Source organism: Cygnus atratus, chromosome 5, assembly GCF_013377495.2.
Source record: "Cygnus atratus isolate AKBS03 ecotype Queensland, Australia chromosome 5, CAtr_DNAZoo_HiC_assembly, whole genome shotgun sequence".
Classification (NCBI taxonomy): domain Eukaryota; kingdom Metazoa; phylum Chordata; class Aves; order Anseriformes; family Anatidae; genus Cygnus; species Cygnus atratus.
In genome coordinates this window covers 7,896,200-7,920,705 of record NC_066366.1, presented here as the reverse complement: position 1 = coordinate 7,920,705, position 24,506 = coordinate 7,896,200, and the positions used below count along the sequence as shown (strand labels likewise).

Below are 24,506 nucleotides of genomic sequence, written 5' to 3'. Positions count from 1 at the left end.
TGGGACAACCTCCAAGACAAACAGAAGAATAGCCTTGAGAAAACCATTACAGATAAAATTATAGCAAGTCATTACTGTACAACTAGTATACAACACACCCAGGGAAAAAAAAAAAAATTAAAAGGAAAATTTGAAGTTGGCAATGAAAAGAGAAGAATATTAAAACATAAGTAAAACCAGCCAGTGGTATGAGCTTTCTTCTCACGCCATTTGGGGCTTTCTTTTTTCTTATTTTTTTCCTATGCTATTTTTAAATAAAACTGTCTAATACAGTATGTATTGGTTTTACATTAGTTTTTGAAAGTTAAAAACCACTACATTTAGGCTGTGACTATTTGCAGTACTTGCTGGTACCTGCTCACAGGCCTACGAGCCTGTTGCAGCCAAATACACCATTTTCTCTCCAACTACATAATGATGCATGAAATCCAGGGGCGAGCAGTGTGTTGTTAGGCCACCAATTTGTCACAAAGCTGTAAAATTGCTGGACAACGTAATTGTCTCCCACACTTCAAGACACATACACAAAAATTACTCCTTAATGTAAAACCAGAAAGGATATAAATAAACTTGATTTCAGTAAAGGTTTCATGGGATAACCATCTCATTTCTATAAGGATTAAGGAACCATGGTGATTCCCACAGCTACAGTTGTCAGAAAAGTTTAATAGGAACATTATTGTGCAGCAAGCAATGGAGCAAAATGCTGTAGAACTGAAGGTCGGAGTTACAGAACTTTGTGTACAACCCAATCCCTCTAACAGACGAGGACTAAACAAAATCTAAGCTCACGGATACTTTTCATTTCAGGTGATGCATACACACATTTGCACTGACCACTTCATTACCAAGGCTTTAGGTTTGATAGGAAGTCATGCAACACAGAGTTAAAAATAAGAGTCAGGTTCTGACATTCCTCATCACAAACATTTCAGGACTTGCTGTTTCACAAGTGCAACTGAGGGAGGGGGGCAGAACTCATTTGTTAGCAACAACAAACTTAGCAAGCAAATGCATTCTTGCAGCAGGGTCTCACTAAAGCAACAGGCCATACTAAAATGTGTCTCATATGAATTATACCAATGCAACAGCACCAATAAAACCTTGCACAGCTGCTCCCAGGGATATAAGTCCACTCTGAGACTTGCTAGATGCTATTTTTAGTTGGCTACTGAGCTACTTCAGAATTTCAGAAAGTCATTTAACATCTCTAAGTGCCATTTTGCTGGCTATAATAAAATGGTGGTAATGACTAGGACCTCCTTAATAAGGTAATAAACTGACAAGCGTTAAGATAGGTGCGACTGGCCCTGGAAAAAACATGCTATTTAAAGTACAGTATGTATCAGCTACCCTCAGCAGCAGAGACACTTTCATGCCAGTATAACTATGCCAATAAAATAAAACTTTTCCTTGCATAAAAATATCAGAGGAGGAAAATTTCTTCCTTTCCAGACAGTATCACAGAGCAAGGGTTACCAAGACACTGCTGATAATCACTGGAGCAGTTTGTGCTGGATAGGTTTTCAAAAACTAGGATTTAACTACAGTCCTTGTCAATGATCCAAATCTGGTGGCAGCTGTACAACCACCGCTCCTAGATGTGAATGCTGATCTGTCCATTTCTTCCCCTGAACTTTGGTGTTCAATTCAGGGAGCCTTACAGTTTGCTCTCTCTGGCAGACAGCATAAAAGAAATGCAGAATAACCATGAATCAAGCCCTGCTCTTTAATAGGAAACAAACCTACCAGGCTTCCTCGAACGATGTATGACCTCTAAACCCCCACTTGCATTCAGAAATAATGCCCTCTCATGGGCACATATTCATTATTTATTTGCTTCCTCAGGCACAAGAGCGCATTGGGAAGAAGTAGCAGATAAACAGACAAATGCTCGAGCACGAATCAATGTGAAAACAGCAGTTTCTCCATTTGTATTCATTTTCCCTGTCAGATTAACAGCCTGCAATTTTCAGCAATCCAAACATGGAGAGGACATTTTTCTTAGTAAAGGTCAAATCCTAAATTCCTTGAACACCCTAACCTGTTACCAGTGAGTAAGCACTAACTGCACTTAGGTCTGCGCAAGTATTAGCTGCTCTCCAAAGAGCCTGAAAAGAGGCTGAATGAGACTGCTTTTACAAACATTCAGAATGAATGTCCCTGCTTTCTGAATCAGAAAAGACCAGTATTTTTACAGCTGGGTAAGAAAACTTCTCCTGAAAATCAGCACCATACAAGACTAATGTCAGAACTAAATGCTACCTTACTTGGGCTTTCTCATGAGACACAAACCTGACAGACAGATGCTGCATGGATTCCAAAGCATAGCAGACACCCATGTTTCAAAGCACATTCTCGTCAGCCCTGAAAGAAAGAACACAGTATAGCAACAGGGTGATGATGCATTCGTTGCTACAACATCTGTGAAGTTGCTCAAACAAGAGGAGTAGATTGGAAGCAAAAGCCCAAACCCTGCTCAACACAAAAAGAAAAATCCCACTGAGTAGACAGAACATGCCAGGACATAAATTTAAAAAAGGTGTCAAGAAATCAGCCTACAAAGGGCAAAAGATTCCCAGAGAGGAAACCCAAAGTCAAATGCCATTAAAGCAGATGATTCTCACCGTGACATATCCAGTATCAAAGCACTGAGAGGATTTTAGATTTTTGTCAGCCTGTCAGAATAGAAATACGTTACCCTAAAAATAAAGTGTAATACGAATCCAAACACTCAGCATTTGTGGGTCAGAATTCAAATCCAGATTTTGAAAATAATCAATAATCTTTATAATACTGCCAAATTAAAATAAAACTAGCACACTCCCAGGTTAGAAAGTGATTTAAGCCAGTATGTAAAGGGGGCCTAGAGGAAAGCTGGGGAGGAACTCTTTGTCAGGGAGTGCAATGACAGTACATGGTATACTGGTTTCAACTAAAAAGGGTAGCCTTGAATTAGACATTACAAAGAAATTCCTCACTCAGAGGGCAGTGAGGCCCTGGCACAGGCTGCCCAGAGAAGCTGTGGATGCCCCATCCCTGGAGGTGTTCAAGGCCAGGCTGGATGGGGCCCTAGGCCCTCTGGTCTGGTGGGTGGTGTCCCTGCCCATGGCAGGGGGTTGGAACTGGGTGATCCTTAACACCTCTTCCAACTCAAGCCATTCTATGATTTTATGTATGCTTTTATATCCAGTCTGACAAAACAGTGACTACTACAACCACATTACGCATAGTATATGTATCATATCCATACCTTACAAAATATCAGCGTGACATTAAAAATACCCCAAAGAACTTTTAAAGACCTTCTGAAATTATTTTAAACCAGCAGCTTTATGGTGATGCCTGCACTTTTAGCAGGTTTAAGATTTGGTGTGAAAGAGAGTTCTGCTGCTGACAAGTCATTAGTTCATGACTCTTAGATCGAATGCAGCACTTGCCATCACATTTTTCACGTGACACTAAGGAGAAACTCATGTGCACTACTTATTTGCAGTTTTGCTAAGATTTAGTGAATGTCTTTATGCTTGTGAGTTTGTGTGGGCAAAAGGATGTATCAACACTCTAATTTGTAACAAAATATATCTATTGAGGCATTGTGCAAATAAAACTGTAGCTCCTTGTAAAAGCCAAAGACAAGACAGTTTCACAAATGGCAACACAAAAAAAAAGAAACAGTTGGACAACACGAATTTCATGGCAACAAAATAAAACCTCTAAGGTCCTTTTTTGTTGTTGTTCATCCTTCCATAAACTAATACTGCTCGTTTCACAGCTGACACTTAAACAGGCTATCATTTACTCCTGAACTGTAATGATCAGTCAGAAAAGAATGAAGTCCCCCGAGTTAGGGATCCCCGTAGCATCAGGGAACATACAAAGCATAGCAAGAGTGGCAGCATGCTGATCACAAAAAACGTTGAGTCTGACAACAAACATCAAGCAATACTTTCTCCAAACACATCTTAGGATTTACTTAAAATCTATCACCTGTTTTTTTAATATATTTTTTTAAATCAAGAGCATAGTAATTCACTGCAACCCTGTCTTCCAACTTACACGGCCCTCCTTTCTGCATTGTCTTCCTAACCCTTATGAAGCTTCAAAGGTTCTGAGCTGTACCTCACAGGATTTTGCCCCTTCACGCTGCTTTTACTGCTGCACTCCTCCACAGTAAAGACCTATTTTCCATCTGTGCTAAAGTGCTCTCCCTACCAAAACCGTCAGCTCTTTTCTTCCTCCTTCCCTGCTATAATCACTCACCTTATCTCTGACATTACATATTTGAGACTTACATGACCATATTTCATGGGAAAACTCACAGAAAAACTCAGAGCAGGCAATGCCTTATCCGTACTGAGTGTTCCAGCACATTTGCTAGGTGCTAGACACACAGAGGTGCTTGCTTCGAAAACTTTGAAGAAAATAAACAGGAACTCTGGCTGCAACAAGAATATATAACCAAAAGTAGGCACTTTTTTCTTATCAAATAGGCCAAATATCATATTCAAATTTTATTTTCAATTAATATTCAAATTTAAAAGACACTTTACATGATACAAAAGGTTCTGCACAAATGGAGTATCTCAATCTGTTTCAGTTAAATAATAATAAAATAAATAAATAAATAAAATGAACTTTAAAACTTTAAAGAAGAAATCAAGTCTCTGACCATTATCAGCATTTTTCTTGTTTCTGGGCCAATTTACACGGATACTATGTAGTTAAAATAAATTGAGAGCATTTTTCTATGGGCAAGGTTAAAGCTCTTTAAAAAATGTTGTTGACATAAGTTACCAAAAACTAAAACCCCAGTGTCCTGGTTTTAGCTAGGACAGAGTTAATTTTCCTCCTAGTAGCTGGTAGGGTGCTATGTTTTGGATTAGGATGAGAAGAGCGCTGATAACATGCTGATGTTTTAATTGTTGTAGAGCAATGCTTACACCAAGCCAAGGACTTTTCAGCTTCTCGCTCTGTCCTGCCAGCGGGCAGGCTGGGGGTGCAGCAGGAGCTGGGAGGGGACAGACCCAGGACAGCTGACCCAAACTGGCCAAAGGGGTATTCCATACCATCTGACGTCATGCTGAACAATATATAGGGGTGGCTAGCCGGGGTGGGGGGGGCTGGCTGCTCGGGGATAGGCTGGGCATCTGTCAGCGGGTGGTGAGCAATTGCATTGTGCATCACTTGTTTCGTACACATTATTAGTAGTAGTACTATTATCATTATTATTATTATTATTGTTATTATTATTTTCCTGTCTTAACAAACTGTCTTTATCTCAACTCACAGGCTTCACTTTCCCGTTTCTCTCCCCCATCCCAGAGAGGGAGGGGGGAGGGTGAGCGAATGGCTGTGTGTTGTTTAGCTGCCGGCCGGGTTAAACCACAACACCCAGGAACAAAAAAATTAGCAAAAGACTTAGTTTCTATGCTTTCTCAGGCAGTTCTCTCCCCAAAAAAATTTTTACTTGATTATCTTTCAAATTGACCCAAGATACCTAGCATTTGTACTGAACGCAGTGCTAATACCATCACTCCCCTTCATCTGTCCCAGTGTTCTGCAGGTCAGTAACAAACCTGCCACTGCTCTGTAAAATCAAGGCTATTTTTATGTGCTGACAGATGTCAGTACTACTTCATCCAATTTCACATGTGGGTGAACTTAGGCACATGCTAATTGCTGAATCTTAGCAAGCAGATCGAAACTGGTTTCAGAGTATGACTTCTACTCCTGTCCAATTCCAAATCCATTAAAGATTACTATGACAGCATACATTCCTATGCAGCACAGGCTTTGACAGTTTTCAGATGCATTTATGTATGAAAACAGCATATGGAGTCAACCTGCACTAGCAGAGGAACAAATTTAAATTCTAGCTCAAAAACCATGAGAATATTTTTACTTAATATAGCTGATGATCCTGCTACCTTTCATCTTCCATGTCTAGAATCATTTTACTCTAACCCAGAACTTCTCCCTCATTAGGGTACATTTCCAGTTACGTAGATGAAAACTAATGCGATCAAAGCCAGTCTAAACCCATGGGTGGCAGACTCTTTACAAGCTAACACACAGGTCAGAGTCTGAACTCCAACTCTAACCCTATACAATCAGCCTCACAAATTGACACTAACACTGAAAAAGTGAATACACACACCTCAGTGCTCTTCTTATATTTATTTAATACAAATTGATGTCACAACCTGTACCTCAAATATCTCCTCTCATGAATTATTCCCCTTCATTAATTCCACACATTTCATCCTAAGCAGCACAAGGCAGCAGAGGAAGCCTTATCACCCTCCTTGAATGATAGCACTTCACAGTCTCTCTGTCATCATTAAGCCAATGTATGACTTAAGCAATATATATGGAATTTATAACAGCTTTCTATTAACGGTCAGATATCAGATACACAGCCTACATCCCACTACTGTCACATGAAGATTAAAGCTTTATATTCCAGTGCTTTGGAATCTCGGGTATCTCCAGAAGTGCAAAATTCTCCCTCATCTCCATAGGCTTTTGCTTATTTATAGACAACCATTCCACCAACTCTTCAACACTGTGGCAATAAGTTAGATGAAAAGGCATCCTAATTTATAATCTCACATTTTAAAGGGATGCTTACAATTACAAAAATATATAATATATATATTTCTACCTTCGGATATCCTTTATGTAATCTCTTTATCAGTGATGCCAAAGGCTACAACAAGTAACAGACTAAAAGAGAATACCACTACCACCCTATTACTTTGGCTCTTTGTGACTTTGGCTGCTTCTAACATTTGTGCCCAGTTGGCTTCAGTACTTCCTTATGCCAAGAAATTTTTCTAGTTAGAAAATACAGTAGAGGGAAAAAAAAAAAGGAAAAAGAAATTCTAGGCCTCAAAAAAGTTGTGTATTATTAACTATTTGAGATTAAATTGGCTATATATTTCAAGACATTTGTTTTGCCCTTTTAGACAAATTGAGTTTTTTAGGGGGCGTGGCTACTATTTCTGACATTGATTCTGACATTGCTAAAGAATGCTTTTGAGGAGACCAGGGCCAAAAGCTGTTGGAATCAATTTTAACCACCTGGATCTACTCCCAAATGTTTATGGTGAATCAAGACTGGCTTCTATTGCTCTACTCACTACCCTAGCTCAGCTCCAAAATCATCGGTTTGTTTAGAAAAAGATGTCAGCTGTTACTGTAGCATCCATCAGCTGTGCCTTGCCTCAGGTAAATGGTATGGTATTACTCATTGTTCTGTTACTAACACCAGCTTGTACTGCTCATTACAATGTTTCTAGGTTCATGCTATGCCTGGCTGTATTTGCTCTAAGTACAGCTGAACTTTTTATTCTTATCGTCATCAAAAGTCTGCTGTAAAGTCAATTAGTAATTACTTAGTTATAAATGACAGAGGAGGGAAACACAAGTCTCTAGAGCCGTTAACTGGGTGGCCTTACTTTGTTGTTCGTGTTGGGCTGGGAGACAACAGTTTCTGGGTGGGCAGAAATACAGTGGATTTTCTCTCTGACCTTTTCTTTCATTTTATGGCAACTCTGCAGAACACACATACTGTGTAACACAGCAGCAGCAGGTAGAGCAACTGAGTCCCTTAAATCCACCTGTCACAGCTCACCTATTGAAAGGCTATCCTGCCTTTGAAGAGGTTTGGGAAGAACAGTACCATTCTGTAAAAAAAAAAAAAAGTCCATTTTGAATCCAGTCTGGAAAGAAAACAACTGGACAGGAGTTGAAGAAAGATTCTCTCCAACAACTTTTTGCTTGTAAATGCTCAAATTCTAAATATAAACAGATGAACAAAAAAAAAAAAACAAAACCTTTTTACAGGTGTAAGTGGTTATTTAAAGCTTTCTTTTAGGCATTGCTAACATCATCACAATTTGAAAACAGCATTGGTATTATAGAACTAAGGCACTTAGTGGTAAGCTTGTGTTCTATTATTATTACTGTTCTAAGAACTCCAGAACTGTAGGGTGTGTTGTCACTATGTAGCCATAGCACAAACCACATTCGAATTCCTTACCTTCTCCACAGGAAGATCCATTGTCCTGAGCACGTCACAGTACAGAGTTTACAAAACAAGAACAGAGACTTCCGACACTCGTTCTTTGTAGAAGAACAGGTTTTCAAAGTTTGCTTTATTTAGTCAACAACAGCCTCGGCAGCACTCGTGTTGGCCATGACAGCATCCTCGCGAGGAAACTCGCGGAAAAAATATTGGATATACGTGTACATTTACCCCCCAGGCTCCCCTCGCCTGGCTGACCACCTCATCCCCCGCCTCGCCCCAACCTCGCAGCCCCCCGGCGCCTCACCTCACCGGGGCTGCCAGTCCTCGCTCCCCGAGGGCTGTCCCCGGCCGCGATCCCCTCGCCCAGCCGCACGCAGGGCGGCCCCGCTGGCGATGGCGCTCGGAAGCCGCGGCCAGCGGGACGGGCGCCGCCCGGCTCCCCTCAGCCCAACGGCCGCGCCTCGCGCCCGGACCCGCAGCACGCGCCGAAGGCGGGAAAGGCGCGAGCGCCGCGCGCCCACGTGCCGGCCTCCCGTTCCCTTCCCGCTCCGCCGGAGGGCGCCGCCGTGCCCGCGCCCGGCCGGAAGCGCCGCTCCGAGCCCTTCGTCCGCTCTGTGGTGAGGCGGCGCCGGATGGCCACTGCCGGCAGAGCTACGGCCGCGGGGGTCCCGGCGCAGAGGCGGCGGAGGGCGCACGGCCAGGTAACGGGGGCCGGCTGAGCGGGACGCGGGGCACGGCACGGCGCTGCTGGAGCCAACGGGGGTGCTGCCCGCGGCTTGGGTACTGCCAGAACCGGTGCCTGCCGAGGAGAGCACCGTAGCAGTGACTTTCTGTTTCACAGGAAATAGGCTGGCGTTATGTAGTTAGAGCAGCTGCCAAGAATTCGGCCTTCTGATGCGCCTGCGAGTTTTGAGAATTTAGAGTTACTGTTATATTTATCTAGTGTGCTTCTTCATCGGCGCACCCACCCGCCAGAGCAGGACTCAGCCACAAGCACACATCTCGGCATTTGAAGCGAGTTTCGTGCACGGCCTACAGCAGACCTCTTTGAGTCAAGTTAGTTGGTATCGGCTGAATCACTGCTAGAAATAAAATGTTACCTCAGCTGTAAGGAACACTGTTCATACGTGTGACCGAGTACTGTAGTCTGAAAGACAAGCAGCGTGCGTGTAATGGTAAAAGAGAAACAGCAGTTCAGAGTTTAGCTGGTTTACTAACACGGTAAAGTTTGTCAGATGGTTTTCTGACAGAGAGAGAAACAAAGTCACTCAAAGGCAGCACCACAGTGGAAGCTCATAAGTAGGCACAGGTAGTGGAACATTTATGTGGTCACAGACTGGTGCGCTGAGAACCAGGCACCGAGAAAAAAGTTCTTAACACTTCACTCACGTACACTCCTTGTCCTCTACCTGTAGCATTCAGTGCAGGTCTGAAGAGCCGTGCAAGGCCTAAACTTGAAGAAGACGTCTTTGTTAACTGACTTAGAATACAGAAATTACGGCAAAGATGAGTTCAGATAAGCTAGCAATTTAGGACTGGGCTAGTTGTAGTTCTTATAAACACAGAGTTTCAGCTTTGACCTGAGAAATCAATATTAAATAAGCCTTAATTATTAACTTCTTGACTTACATCTTTCTGTACAGATAAAGTGCAAAAAAAAAACTAACCTTGTTTTCTTTTCAGAATGATACTTTTTTTTCTTCTCATACTCAGGTGTTTTAACGTTGTGCCTCCCCATTCAGGACTCTTAGTGCCTCTGTTGTTCTTGCTGTAGATCTGAAAGCACGAGCATTCGTAACAGTAGGCTGAGACACGTTGTTTAAAAATAATTTTTATACTCTGCTCCATCTTGAACAAGATACAAAACTATTCCTTAAAACAAGCTGACTGGTCTAAGTATAGCCACGCATGTTGTTTATATTTGGAACAGGTGAATCACTCAACAGTAGCACGTCCTGTGCAAAACCTTTAAATTGCTGTGCATACATGGAAATGTGTTGTGTAACTGCTTCGAATATATGCACCTAGTTAAAAGAAACTAAAGCATTACAATCAAGGGGATTTCTGCTGCAAAAATGCCCAAGGCAGTGACCTTGAGTGTCCTCTAAGGCCGATTAACTTCTTGTTGCTCTGTGATAAGCTTTTGCACTAAAGCTGCCATGTTCATATTTCTTTATACTGGTTAAATTTACACATTTCATGTCATTAGGTTGTGTGTGATGCTACTTGCTTTTATTTTATTGGAAGTAGCATCCCGGTCTATCTTTTTCTGTTAGACAACTGGCTGATACCTTCATTGATTAAAAAGATGTTAGAACAAATAACTATGCTTTTTCATGTCTCTGATTTGTCTTTGCAGAGTAGCGTGTAGGTGAACATTAAGATCCTAGTTAGGTCATAGTCACTTTAAGGTTTTCAGAGGTTTTGGAAAGCAAATTAATTCCTTTCTTTGGGTAGAATTTTTTTCCCATTTTGTTATGGTAGAAAATAGCACAAGATTGGCTCAGGCTCTCATTTTTAGGGCTAGCACTGGACTTGCAACAAGCTTTGGCATGGACAAAACCACTGCAATAGCTAGCTTTATTTTTTGCAATTGTTTTTGTGTTCGAGTAACTTTAAATGACTGCTCAGTATTTACACAGAACTCAGAAAGGTGGAACACAGAAAGGTGGAAAGAGCTGCATGCAAAGGCCAAATGACCAGAACAACTGCACACATGCAGAGCTACTGCTCTTCACATATACCATGGGCTGATGTTTCTTGGAAAGGCTCAGGGGCACTCTGTGTGCATTGACTTGCTCCTGTTCAGGCCTTCCTTTGCTCCCCGAGAGTATATGAGAAGAGCACATGAGGAAGAGCTGCTGGATGTAAAGTGCTAACTGACATCAGAGCCTGTGCAGCGGCTTTTTTTCCCTAGAAACCACTCGGAAACCAGAAGGGTGAATTGTGCAGCCATCAGCCCTCTCCTCCTGTGGGCCATCTTAGCAGCTCTCCTTGCCCAGCTGGGAGGGTGCCAAGAGGGGGCCCTCCAGGAGACTGGTGACAGGAGCAGGCTGCTGTCTGAGCAATTTGTCCACCTTACGCCTCCCTTCCAGATTGCCTTTGAGAAAGTGATGCTGCTACTAGCGTAAACATTCTGAATCAATACTTACAACGACTGGAAAAAATTGCCTCTGAAGGGAGTATAAAATGCATGGCTTAATTCTAAAATTACATTCAGTGTATTTTCAGTCTTATCTAGACTGGAAGGCTATAGTATAATTTCTTTAAATGTATTTTAAGCTACTTAAACCTAGTCTGTCAAGCTTACAGATAAGGGTTTGCAGCACAAATCTGATTGATTTTAATGCTTTCTCTAGGGTGATCTTCATAGAAACTACTAGAGACTTCAGAGAACTCATTTTAGGCAAAATAAGTGAAATAAGTTGTTCTGATAAAGTAAAATGGATCCTTGTTCAGTTGGAGTTCAGCTTCAAGCTACCAATGAATGTCATAAGACCTATTATACCCGTCACACTGGCTTCAAGACTAAGCAAGATATATCTTCGTCTGATCTACTGTTACTTCAGCTTAGGACTGGAATGTCCCTTTCAGAGAACAACACTATCTGCTTCCATCACGCAAAAATTTATATTGAAAGATTTGAAGACTTGCAAAAATCATGTTGTGATCCCTTTAATATGCACAGAAAGCTATCAAAGAAAAACTTGCGTGCAATTGACTTAGATGACGCAACTTTTCTAAGTGCCAAGTTTGGAAGACAGTTTGTACCTGGCTGGAAGCTTTGTCCTAAATGCATGCAGGTAATAAATGGAAGCGTGGATGTCGAATCTGAAGAGCGCCAGAGAAGAAAACTTGATTCGGACGTATGTATATGGATCAGTTTACCCACTCCCTCTAAATTCTGAAAACTATTGGAACTGGGCTTCATTCAGTGCTACATAAGGAAACTCTTTTTTAATAGAAATATGAAAGGGTGTAGTCTTTTTGATGCATGGGAATTTACTGTATTTAATCCTTTACTTGGAGGACTGCTCAGTGAAATGAGTGCATACACACATTCCACTTTTTTTTTTACCTTAAAAATCCTCTTCCCTAATTAAATATTATGGCTGTTATAATTAAAGTAACTACGTGTACTAGGGTGACTTACTCCTTTAAGATTATGTAAGTACCAGACTGCTGCTAGTATTTTAAGCTGTTACTCAAGCCTTGCAAAAAGCAAGCTCATGTGCTTAAAACTGAACACTGCAAAAGGTTGCTTCTAAGGGTGTTGAGATAAACTTTTTTTTTAGTCTCTTCAGTTTTAAAAACATCTGCTGTCTCTAGCAGTTCATTATCAAGTGGACCTGCTTTGAGGTGAATTAAGTGTACTCTGGTGTGGTGTCTGAATGGCGAAGGCCACGGTGTTTGTTCAGGGGCAGTAATGAACTGGTGTGGGAGGGTGATGCCTTAAGTACTGAAATCAGAATACAGCTTGTATGTTTTTGGATGCTTTGTTCAAGAAGTTCACGGGTGTGGGAAACAAAATCAGCAAGAGTTCATCCTCATATGCCCTATAGTAAAATAGGATTGCATTTGAGGAGCAGCTACCCAACTATATTTTTCAATATGCCTATCAGCATGATTAGGACACTGATGGCGGGGGGGGGGGGGGGTGTGAAATGTGAAAATATTGATTAAAACTGTACTATAAAGCTTGTGTTATTGCTTCTTAAGACTGGTACAGTTCTCCACTATAACACTTACGACTTAAGTCTTCTCCAGTGCTTAGCATTGAGGTCAACAGTTTACCAAGTTATTGCAGTATTCTGGTTTGACTGGATATTTTCTCATGAATTTAGATTTGTATTCATAATGAAGTAAGATTTTCTGTCTCTGTTCAGGGGCGTACAGCTAAGGCTCTGAAGTCTCTTCAGTTTGCTAATCCAGGGCGGCAGACTGAATTCACTCCTGAGACCAGTAAGAGGGAAAAAAGAAGGCTGCAATCAAAAAATACATCATTTAATTCAGACAGGTGAGCAGCTTCCTGTATTTACGTTATCATCAGCTTTCTCTTAGAAATAAAAAATTTGATAGTTGGTGTCCCTATAACACTAACATATTCTGTATAGAGGATGTTTTGCTTGTCTGTGCATTGCTTTTGTTTTGAGGGTGTTGAAGGTTACTCATTGATGTAAACAAAACAAGGTAAAGTGATAGCAGACAGTCCATATTTCAGATGCTTAAAATCCAAACAGGTTAGGTGTGTTAGGTGTGACAATACTACATGGATAATAGATGAAGCTATTAATTTATGCATAAAATTCTGATAATAAATTAAACTTGAATACAGTAAGGTTGAGTATACTTGAAATAATGGAGTTGTCATATTTCAATAAACTCAGTAACTACACTTCAGAAACAAAAGTGTGCAAGTCAGATCCTTACGTTTAATTAAGGGAGATTTTCACATCATTTGAAAGGTAATAAAAAGTTAACCTCATAAATATTCTTAAGTGTTATTCCTAATAAATATTTGAAGTATTGAAGAAGTAAAAGCTTCCTGTTCCTGAAATTAGTTCAGAAGCACTATACTGGAAATACAATATAAAGCTGGGAAACATTGTTGAGTACATTAACATCTTAAATTAATGCAGTGTTAAAATGAACACCTTCAAAAAAGCAAACTTCTGTCCACATCTGTTAGCTGCTTGGCATCAAAATGTGTGGATCTTTTTTAACAAGGAAATAAGTGTTGTTTTTCATCATACAGGCAAGTTATACCAGCCAAGAGTAAGGTCTACGATAGCCAGGGACTACTGCTTTACAGTGGGATGGACCTCTGTGACTGTCTTGATGAAGATTGCCTGGGGTGTTTCTATGCTTGCCCAAAGTGTGGTTCCAATAAGTGTGGAGCTGAATGTCGCTGTGACCGCAAGTGGCTATATGAGCAGATTGAGATTGAAGGAGGAGAAATCATTCGAAATAAGCACGTTGGTTAGTGCATATGCTTTTTTTTTTTTAGCCTGCATGTATGATGTTCCATGCTTAAACACATTAATTTTTTTTATGAAATCCACTGGAATTTATCACGATCTACATGATTAATGTGCTTTCACATTCAGTCCCAGTATGATTATGAAAATTTTCTTAATCATACTACTTGTTACTGCACTTCATTCTACCTTGTACTGTCTTGTTAGTCATCTAAGTTCTCATTGAACAGTCTTGCACTATAATAAAATATAAAGGTGCTATTTTCTTGTGACGTATTAGCCACTCACCATTACTTCCTATACTGCTTTTGCCATCTCCCTGTATCCCTCATTTTTCTGAATTTCATGGTTTGGAATCGTTTTGTGAAACTCCCCTATTTTAAGTTATCAGCGAAGTTATATCCAGTATTAATAAAGCTCTCTCCAGTATTAATAGTGAATACTACATCTTCTATAGTTTTATCCCAGCTACATCTGAAAGTCAGTCATTTCCATTTGACTTAATTCAAAGGTATTTAGAAGTACAGATCCCATCCGAGTTACTGGGATCTGTGATCAAGTTATCCTTATGAATGTAAGAGCCTCACTGTTAAAGTGTTACTTTTCAATGCCTTGACAGCTTAATATGTCAAAGTATTTCATTGTGGTACTGTTTATTTCAATTGTTACACAGAAACCAATTTTGCTGTATTTGTAATCAGTCTATAATTGGACTGGACTGATACTTCAACAGCCCTCTCCTCTTTTTTCTTTTTGCTTGTTTTTAAGGTAAAGGTTTACATGCAGCTGAAATGAATTCAAGTATCTGTTCCCAAACTAAGAATATCCAGACTGCTACAAAAAACAGTTGAAATTTTTTGGTCCATACAGCGTTTATCCTCAGAAACCTTAAATCTTGCAAAGTTACAAGATGTATGGAAGTGAAATTTTGTAATTGAAATATTAGTTGACATTTAATGTGTTACTCCCTGGTGTTTGTGTTACGTGCTGGATGAACTTTATACTTCTGTGACAGACTTGGAAGATCTGCATGTTTGTTGCATCAGATTTATTCAAGAATACTCTTAACTGTTGCTTTCTTAAGGCTTTTATGTGGTAAAGTTACATAATCTTGCTATTTGTTTAGAGTATTTTATTTTCTGCTAAGTGTCACAAAGGTTGTCACCCCAAAATCCAAAGTTATGCTTTGAGTTCTACTGACATCTGCTGGTCCTAGTGAAGTATTGTTTTGTACTGCATTTGTTAGGTCTGCTTAGAAAATAAATAGACTTCCTTTTTTGATCAGAACAAACAATGCATGCTTGTCTCATTAGCCTTGGTTTCCAGCCACATTTATCACAAGAATCATCATGCAGATTTCTTTACTCTTCTCTAGGTAGCAACACCACAAACAAGTAATATCTGTGGCTTCCATTACATGCAAATAGCATTTAATACAATTCACTTAGTTGACTACAGAACATTCTTATCCTAACAGCAGTTAAAATCACACTCTTGATCCATATTTGCAACTGTTACAGCTTGTAAACAACAATTTTGTATTAGATGAAAATACTAATATATACCTCCGTGAAAGGAAAGGAGGGGGAGAAAGCCAGTTCAATCTTGTAAGCTTGATAGTGGTGTCTTTTTATTTATTTATTTTTAAATCTGACCAGAATCAGCAGTACCCCTTCTTAACAAGCTTCCATTTGTTGAATAAAACTTATTAACACCTAATCCCACACTTGGGCTTCGAATTCAGTGGCTGTTGAATTTCATTGAAGTGAAAGGCTTTTAAGTCCACCCATAGCTTAAATTGTCCAGAGCATCCCATTATTAGAACTTTTTTTCTGCATCTCCATTAAGTCTCTGAAAAGCTAATACAGTCAGTCTCTCACTTTACACTACTAATGTTGACTTTCCCAAATAAATCACTCAAGTTCTTCTCTAACAAATTGTTTAGAGCTGCAGTTTGACAGAAAACCTGTAGTAAGTACTGAGCACTGTTGATTGCTGCAGAAGCTATAGGAGGCATTGGGTTTTTCCTGTATAAAGTTTTTTAGTGTTGGCTGTTCAGTTGCCCTACTTACATATTTTGGACTCTCAGTTACGGAGTATTTCTTTCGCAAGCCTAGCGTTCAGCACAATATTGAGTTGAATATTATGTCTTTACACACTACCATGTCCCCCTGCTGTGTGCATCTGTTAGAGACGTACTGTTACAAGTCAAATTTTACCCTCCTACTAGATTTAGAACTTACAGCCATGAATTTCTGACTTGCCTGGATGATTTTATGAAGTTAAACACCGCAGAAAGTTATTCCAACAGCCTAACACAGAAATTTTATTGTAATCTAAAAGTAACGTTCCCAATAACTCACATCATCTTTCAGAAATACTCCAACTAAGCCTATCAAACAGTATGTTCTATTGAATATAGCCAAAAGAAACAACTGCTTTCCGTAAAAGGCACAGTTCATAATTTTGCTATAACCATTTGCAGCTCTGCATGCATTAAAGAGAAAGGCCAACTGCAGATATACCCCAGTTACTGTTAAAACTTCTGCCCTTGGATATTAATTGCAAAAATTAATGCCTAGACAAACTTCACATATTCAAGAGACAGAAGTCAGTGACAACAGAATAATCTGTTTTATGAATAATGCATGTCCCATTGATCAATTTGATTTTATTAAACAGAAGCTCCAGATACGTGATCTCAAGTACAGTGCTAAATACTGTTTTGGTTTGTTTCTCACAGCAGAATTCACATCAAATTTAGAACGTGAGCAAGGTGAACATGTAATCATCACCTATATTAATAGTTACAGAAAAAGCTGATGTTACAAGCTTAATACTTTAGTTGTTCTGGACACACTTTCAGTTTTCTTTGATCTTTGATTACTTTCATGAAGTGAGACTGACTAAAACCAAGCCTATGAGACAGACAAAATGGGGGGGGGGGGGGGGTCTTTCAGCTAGCTTTCTCAGGAGAAATCTTTTATTGGAAAAACTAAATATTTCTGCTTGAATGGGGTTTAAATGAGTATGCAAACAAGGACAGGTTCAGGGCTTTAATGTTGTCTAATGTGGGGGAGAAGGGATGGAGAAAAAGCAGAAAGCTGAGTTCAGGTGACAACTTTAGACCTATTTGAATGTTCTTTTCAGTCTAGGTACTATCAATATTAGCCAGAGAAGACCAATAGACAACTGCACAAGAGCAAATGCTGAAATCCTAAAGTGACATAACTACAGAGAAGTTAAATGGTCAGGTGCACACCTGTCTCTTATATGACAAAAACAGCTACTACTTACCTTGCTAGAATCAGCATTAAAGCCTTTGAGTTCCTCTAGTCTCATGAAAAAACAAGCATAGCTTCCAGTTTCAGTTTGTTTCCCACTAATTTTAGGGGGTTGCATTTTTAGTCTTATTTATGTCAATAGATACAGAGTTTCAGCATATTTCAACTAATTTCTCAATAGAATGGAGGATGTACAGACATGTAGTAACTCCCATTTAATATCTTTCCCCTGATAGTCCAGATACTATTCCCCAATAATTCTTCAAGCAAACAGTTCTAAAGTTTTATTCACATTCATACTGACTTCTAATCAGTTAATATTGTCATGACAACAGTGTTTCTTTATTTAAATTGGTTAACCACTTCTCTCCAACTTTAAGTTATACATGCTTTTAAATCCCACTAATAGTAGAGGAACAGTTTATTAAAAGAACTGTACTTGCATTTAAAGATCTTCAGTTGCATCTCAGACTACCCAAGTGAAAACCCTGCCCAAACTATTCTTATGTTCATTCATTGGCTGTAATTAAATTTCAAATTAACAGCTCTCCTCCAAGCACATATTAAGAATTCTGTAGGTAGGTGTGAACGACTGTGATTAAGCTGTCCAGTTCACTCGTTGTAGGGGTTCTGTTCAGAACTTACTATCCTGCTTTAAAAGAACACTTTTCAAAGAGCATTTGAAAAGTTCCTCGCATCCAGCAGAGGGCATCAGCTCACTGCAAACCTGACGGTTCACTTCTGGTGCGATGCAGAGGTGTAGCCCCTGCCTTTGGGGCAGAGAGGATTTCCTTGTTGGACAGATTCTGGCATCAAGCCCTAGACAAGAGATGCACAACCTCCACATCTGTGAGGCTGAAATATAGCAGACTCAAGCACAAGATCAGCACTTAATAAGAGAAATGGATGTTCTCATGGTCTTTATAAAAGCTTCTCCCCCACACCTATTTATCTTGCTGACTGTTAGGTCTTTCAGTAGAGATCACACAACTCTTTACAGATACGTTTCTTAATTTACAATATTCACTATGAAAACTTGACTAAAAGCTTCTATCTCACCACGCTTTTAGAAATCCAGTGCTAGGTATCTGAGAAGCCCATTCATAGCAGGGTTCTGCACTCACTTGCAAAAAAGGAGACTCTCCAGCATTCACCCTGTTGCTGCTTCCAGTATGCAGCATGCAGCTGAAGAACTGCACACGCTCTATTTCTCAGACAAATGTTTGTACTCCAGTGCAGTATTTTACTATGAAATACTAATTCACTCTGACCCATGGGAAAGCTATAGCCACCCAAGCCTCCAGAATGTCCCAACCCCAACACAGTCCTCCTAACACACTGTGCATGTCACCTCATTTTACCCCTTTATCTGCTTCTTCACGTTTCATCAGGAGTTAGTGGCCATACCATGCATGCAAGAATATCGAGGGCAGCCTCCAGGTAGGCTGTGCATCTCTTCCCATAGTGGCCTTTCTGTGCTCTGCCCTATTATATCTCCCCAAGCTCACACACCTGTAGGAGATACTATTGATAGAGTAGCAACATGAGCAGCCAGAAGTACTGCATCAGCTGTTGTAGGCCAGGGTAGAGCAAGATAACAGCGGTACCTAGGACAGGAAAAATTTTCTCTGGATCTCCTGTGAAGCGGTGAGAAAACTGCCCTAATTCTTGTCTTCTTCCCCCAGCTCCCTTTGGCAGCCCTGCACATGGGCTCACCACCAAGTTCAATCTGTCTAGTACACTGAATGACCTGCCCTTCTAGTTAGTGCACCATTAACAAGCTCAGTTCTCCATCTCACCCACAGATGACAGCACTGCTGCCTCTAACCTCTGGAGAGTAAACAGGGAAAGGGATTTAGCATCTATGCTGAGCCCAGGCTGCAACCAGATGCAAAAGCAATTCCCTTCAGTCATCTTCTGATTTTCTTTGTTATTCTTTATTTGTTCTTACATTTTAATTAATAGCACTACTAACTTTAAGTTGTTCATTTTAGCTACTAAGTTAATAGCATGAAGCAGAAAACATCAATTTACGTATCAAAAAAACACGATCAAAATAGTTGCAGTGTGCACCAACTAAGTAATCCAGGTTAGGCACTTACCAGAATCTTTACAACTTTAGAACTTCTGAAAGATAAGTCACTAGAAATTCAAAGATCCTACTCAATTCACAGCCCTTCAGGCCTCACCAGTCTTCTAATAAACTGGATTTAATGATCAAAATACACTCTCCACAGCCCAGTCCAGATAGAGAAGAAACAAACATCGTAATCTAATGCATATAGAGACTCTACAGAGCTATTCCATTAACACAACCGCTCTGCTTAAAGGTAAAAAAACAGATGTTAGAGACTTCCAGTAGTATAATAAACTCCCTAACTTGAGTATTTTTTGTTGGAGTACCTGACAGTCCAGATGTAGTCAAGAAAATGAATTTCTCTCCCTACTTCATCCGTTTTCTACTGCAAATTTGAAGGACCAAAAAGAAAAAAAGCCCACAAAAATAACAAACAAACAAAAAAGTCAGACAAATGAAGCAACCCCCACCACAAGGAAACCTCTAATCTGCTCCTTCTGTTTTATAACATCTTATTGCTCTGGCAGGTGATTCCCTTGGGAGTTTCCAATCACGTGGGCTGAATCCTACCAGCTGACCTCAATGTTGCTAGAATCTTTCTCCTGACAATCAGCTCTCCTTAACAGTTAACCTTATTAATCAGAGTGATTATACTTCAGGTTACTTTTCAGTTACTATCTTTGTGCCACTTCCTGGGAGTTTGAGCTCAATCTAAGAAAAGAGAAAATCACCATTACTAAGTCTGTTAAATACACTTATGTAGTATGCGTAACCTCATGCCAGACTCCTAAATTGTACAGGCTCCATCAAGCTACAGTCATGGTGTTCCATCAAGCCCACTTGTCTATATATTTCTCTGGCAATAGCGAGTTTTGCAGTGAGCTCACATCAACAGTCCTATTGACTTCAGTGAAATTACTCACGTGGGTAGGCAGGCTAAGCAGATAGATCCGTTCTACACCAGTGAAAAAGTGTTTATACGGCCCATTGGAGTTCAGCGTCAGGCCTGGGGACAGGGACAAGACCACCAAACACAGCAAGGTAGAACAGATAGCCTTTCGTGTGCTTTGTTGTGGATGTAGCCGTAATAAACTAGCTGTGCCAACTACCTCTGGTTTATGACTCCCCCATGTTAATTTCTTGTCTGTGAGCTGCTGACTCTCCAAAGTAAAACATTGGGCTGGATCTGTTTTGGAGCAAATGAGAATGGAGGGCCGCTGACAAAGGAAATCCATCATAAAAATCACCGCAGAAGATGTCTGCATCTTCTCCTCCTCCAGGTGTGAGTGAACTGCAGCATCCAGCTTTTCACGCATGCACCCACCTCCCAGCTGGGTACCTCTCCCAAAATGGGGTGATACCCCGAGCCACGGTTTTCCATGTATGTGGTTTATCCAGCCAGACTAGTTGGAGCACACCTCACAGAAATACCAAGCACAAATTATGCGGTGTAAGTTGCCACTGATCAGAGTAGATTTGCTTGGATCTTCCGGAGAGGGGTTGAGAAGGAAGATGTGAAGATGCTTTTCTATAGCATAGGGTATGACTGAAGGGAACCTGTGTTTCATCGACTTTTATTGACCCTAGCAATTATTCAGTGGTGAACAGTAAGGTCAGAAATTATCCTTCTGCATCTTCTGCTTCAATGTAATCTGAAAGGGCTGTTTATCACACAATTACAGCTGGTAGCTGCTTTGATATTTTGATACCAACATGTGCAACAGCCAGCTCTCCTGAAGGGCTGGAGCTGTGACTCTTCTCCCTCTCACATCCTTTCTCTTCTCTGACTGCTAATTTCACAACTGGGTTTCTTTTTAAGCCGAATTGAAAACCTTTGCCTAGTTGATGATGCTTCTCACATGTCAGAAATTGCTACTGACATTTCAATTTTGCTTTATTTTTCCCCTTTCTTTGATAGTATTACAGAGAACATTTATATTTGAATAAAAAGCAAATAACGCATGTCAGAGTACGCATCAGGGAACGTCAAATTGTTTTTTTCCAATTACCATTCTATTTCAAATAGGGTAATGCAATTAAAGTATAATTGCTAGAAGTGCAAAGCCAAGGTTATGATCAGAAGTGGTTACCCTTTCACTTTTAAGTCCTGTCTTACTAAATAAACCATTCCTGAGGGGCAAGTTGCTCCACATATCTGCAAGTATCCAGAAGCAGCCAACTGTTTGGCACTACCAGCGGAGCGACTACGCGTGTAATAACTACCATCTCATGAAAGAAAGACAAATATAGGTGGCTTTACCACTGATCAGCAACGTTCACATTGCAACCCAAGCTGCCTGCCAGACCAAGCCCCTGTCTTTTCTGATGGCAGGCTCCTGGCCAACCCCCTTCGACAACTAGCTGGAGCCATTGGGACCAGCCAAGGGAGGGATTTCGGGGTAGGGACTTCACCTCTGTGGTTCAGCTTCATCATGGGAGAGGTGTTGTGTGAGTCAGAGGTTTTCAAAAATTCAAGATTCTTTTCGCAGAGTTGCTTTAGTGTTTATGGAGGGAAAAGCAGCGCTGCTGTGTCCGGCTCGTCTCAGGGTCTGTCTGATGGCAGGCTGGCAGCAGCAGGAGTCAAGCTGGGCGAACTGCAGGGAGCTAAAAATGATTTTCACATGACATGAACATCCATCATTAACTAGCATGAAGCATTAATTAGCTTTGCCCTTTGTCTGTCCCCATGTCATTCATTGCTGGTGCCTAGAACACTACAAGGCATGCTGATGGTAGAAAATAAGATTTTTTTCTGCTGGGCACAGCGGAAGCAAACGGGAGAACTGAAAGCTGCCTGTGACTATTTGAGAAGTCGTTTCAATGGTGAGGGTGCTCCAAGCTTTCGGATGGAGCTGTGGACTCAGGCCCTTTAAAAGCCTGAAACTGGTGAAAAATCTGCCCATTTGCAGGGGCTGGCTCTAGGAGCTGGCTGGTGTAACGCTTGAACGTCACAAGTCATTAGCAAGGTTTTAACAATCTGTTTTATTTAAGTGCTCAAAGTGAAACAGCAATCCTTTACTATTATTTGCTTTATTTGACTGGTAATAGTGCTTAGAAGGGGCCTGGGCTCCCACTTGCTACACTTTGAGTCACTATTTTCTGAGAGAGCAAGTATTCCCATTTTCTGTGAGAGTTTTGGTGGGACAGTGAGTATGGATTCCATTTTGTCCATCTTCCTCTCCAGTAAGGAGCAGAAGAAAAATTCTCCTGTGGCACTTGTGAGTGAGTGAACCGGCCTTCCTCTGCCATGCCAAGCACAGCTGGACCCCATCAAGAGGCTCCTCCAGGCACCCCACTTCCTAAATAACACTGGGGTGCTTTTAACACCCACCAGCCTTCGGTGACATTAGAGACTGGCTTTGGTGGCCAGGAGCTCTCTGGACAAGAAGAGAGAACTGCAGGGACTGCTGCTGTGTGGCCAGAGCTGCCCCGTGAGCAGCAAGCCCAGGCACAGGGCTGGGGCTTTGCGGAGTGCAGCTGAAAATCCCCCGTGCTCAGGTAATGTGAAGCTGGAAGGTGAAGCTGAACACACACAGTTTGTTTTGTAGCATGAACATGACATTAACATCAGCATTTAAAAGAAGCTGTTACTAATACCTGTTTGTTTCTAGTGCCAGCCTTACTTCAAGGACATTTATCTGCTCGCAGACATACCATCTCCCCACTGCACCAAATCCTGCTCCCCGCCCAAAGCAGGAAACCAGGGCAGAATGGCACACCAGGAAGTAACGGTCCCCGTGGGACAGACAGACCAAGGAGGAGCAGCTGAGTTAAAGCCTTTCTCTTGTGCCCTGGAGACGTGTCCTTATCTCGATAATTGGAGGAATAATAAATAAATAAATAAAACATCTTATTTAGCCACGTTGCTGTTGTTGGAGTCCTTTGTCTGTAGTGCAGGCAGGAAAAACTTCGTGATTGATCAGGAGTGCGCAGGCCCATTTTCTATTAAAGTGTATTAATGCCAGGTTCTGTGCAATTAGTGAAAAGTCAATTCCCATTACTAGTTAACAGTATTGAGTATCTGCTTTCTTTAATAAAAAGCCATGTCCAGCATAAAGACCATAAATCGATAAAGCAGCCACTTTCTAAATCTATTCTGTCTCCTCCAAAAACGCAGAGAGAGCACTGCAGCTTAGAAGACAGAATAGATTTCGGAAAAGAGACCCCTGCCCTCTGGGAACATAAACATCTGCTACAGAGATCCTGATTTCTCACCTACTTCTGAACAGCAGTGTGGCTTCTGCTGTGACTCAGCTCTTCAGAAAACAGATTGCTCATTTCTAAAAGCTGTACACGTGCAAACTGGTGTTAAAATTCTTACATTGGCTTCATGGCATCTAAGACCAGGTTGGCTGAAATCCCCCACAGAATGCAGTCTTGGATGTTTGACTGATACACATGTTGAATACACAGGTAATGCTCTAAGCTGCCCGCATGTCAGGAGCCAGGGCAGGCAGTGTCCCCTTTTGGCACAGCCCTACTGACGGGGCAGCCGCACCTGTAGAGCCACTGCGTGTGCTTGACAAAGAGTGGGCACTCATGTTTTAGCAATGGGAGCTCTGCGATACTGCTCTTGGCAGGCTGTCCCCTAGTATTGCGTATTTGCTGTGTTCATTCCAGAAGTAATAATTTCTTCTCAGTTGAACCCCATTTCCCAGTGCGGATCTCGCAGCAGGTGAGCAGCAGCAGTGGCCAGGGAGACACGCACACGCCATCCTTGCAGCGCGCCCAGGCCCAGACAGCACGCAACACGATTGCAGTCAGACATTAGGCTGCCAGAACGGAGGAGCACAAGACAGAAGCGTGCTTTGGTGGTGCTGTGTGTTTGCTCCTGTTGTCATCTGATGGCAGGGACGTACAATCCAGCAACCAAGACCCAACCGGGTTCCCGCAGAAATCGCAGCTCAGCCGATAGAAGTGTAGCCATGGAGAGGCAGGTGAAAATGGCATGCAGGATAACCAGGAGGAGTTATTTTTTGCCTTCTGTTACCACTACAATCATTCCCCAGGACATCCTGTGGGTACTTGTGCAAACACAGCCGTTGTGCTGGTAAGACACGCTTCCTGTGGCAGCCGGGGGGCTGAAGGCACCTGGCGGGGTTTGTTTCTTCATTGTAGCCCTGGCTTTCACT

The 24,506-nt window shown here is 41.3% G+C and overlaps 1 protein-coding gene across 4 annotated transcripts; it reads left to right on the top strand.

Annotated features, from left to right (window-relative positions):
* Positions 1 to 8,591: 8,591 nt before the first annotated feature.
* ARL14EP (ADP ribosylation factor like GTPase 14 effector protein) lies at positions 8,592 to 23,230 on the top strand. 4 transcript variants are annotated; one of them, XR_004779222.2, is made up of 6 exons: positions 8,613 to 8,736; positions 11,395 to 11,901; positions 12,922 to 13,052; positions 13,791 to 14,014; positions 22,559 to 22,872; positions 22,986 to 23,230. XR_004779222.2 is itself a non-coding variant. In XM_035550216.2 (5 exons), exons 2-5 carry the CDS (start codon positions 11,479 to 11,481, stop codon positions 22,594 to 22,596), a joined length of 816 nt encoding a protein of 271 aa, XP_035406109.1. In that variant the 5' UTR covers positions 8,613 to 8,736; positions 11,395 to 11,478; the 3' UTR covers positions 22,597 to 22,894. The 4 variants fall into 4 exon arrangements, 3 of the variants coding, with proteins under 3 accessions (XP_035406110.1, XP_035406109.1, XP_035406108.1); XM_035550216.2 differs by lacking the exon at positions 22,986 to 23,230 and having other exon boundaries at positions 22,559 to 22,894; XM_035550215.2 differs by lacking the exons at positions 22,559 to 22,872; positions 22,986 to 23,230 and adding an exon at positions 14,782 to 15,307.
* The last annotated feature ends 1,276 nt before the right edge of the window (positions 23,231 to 24,506 follow it).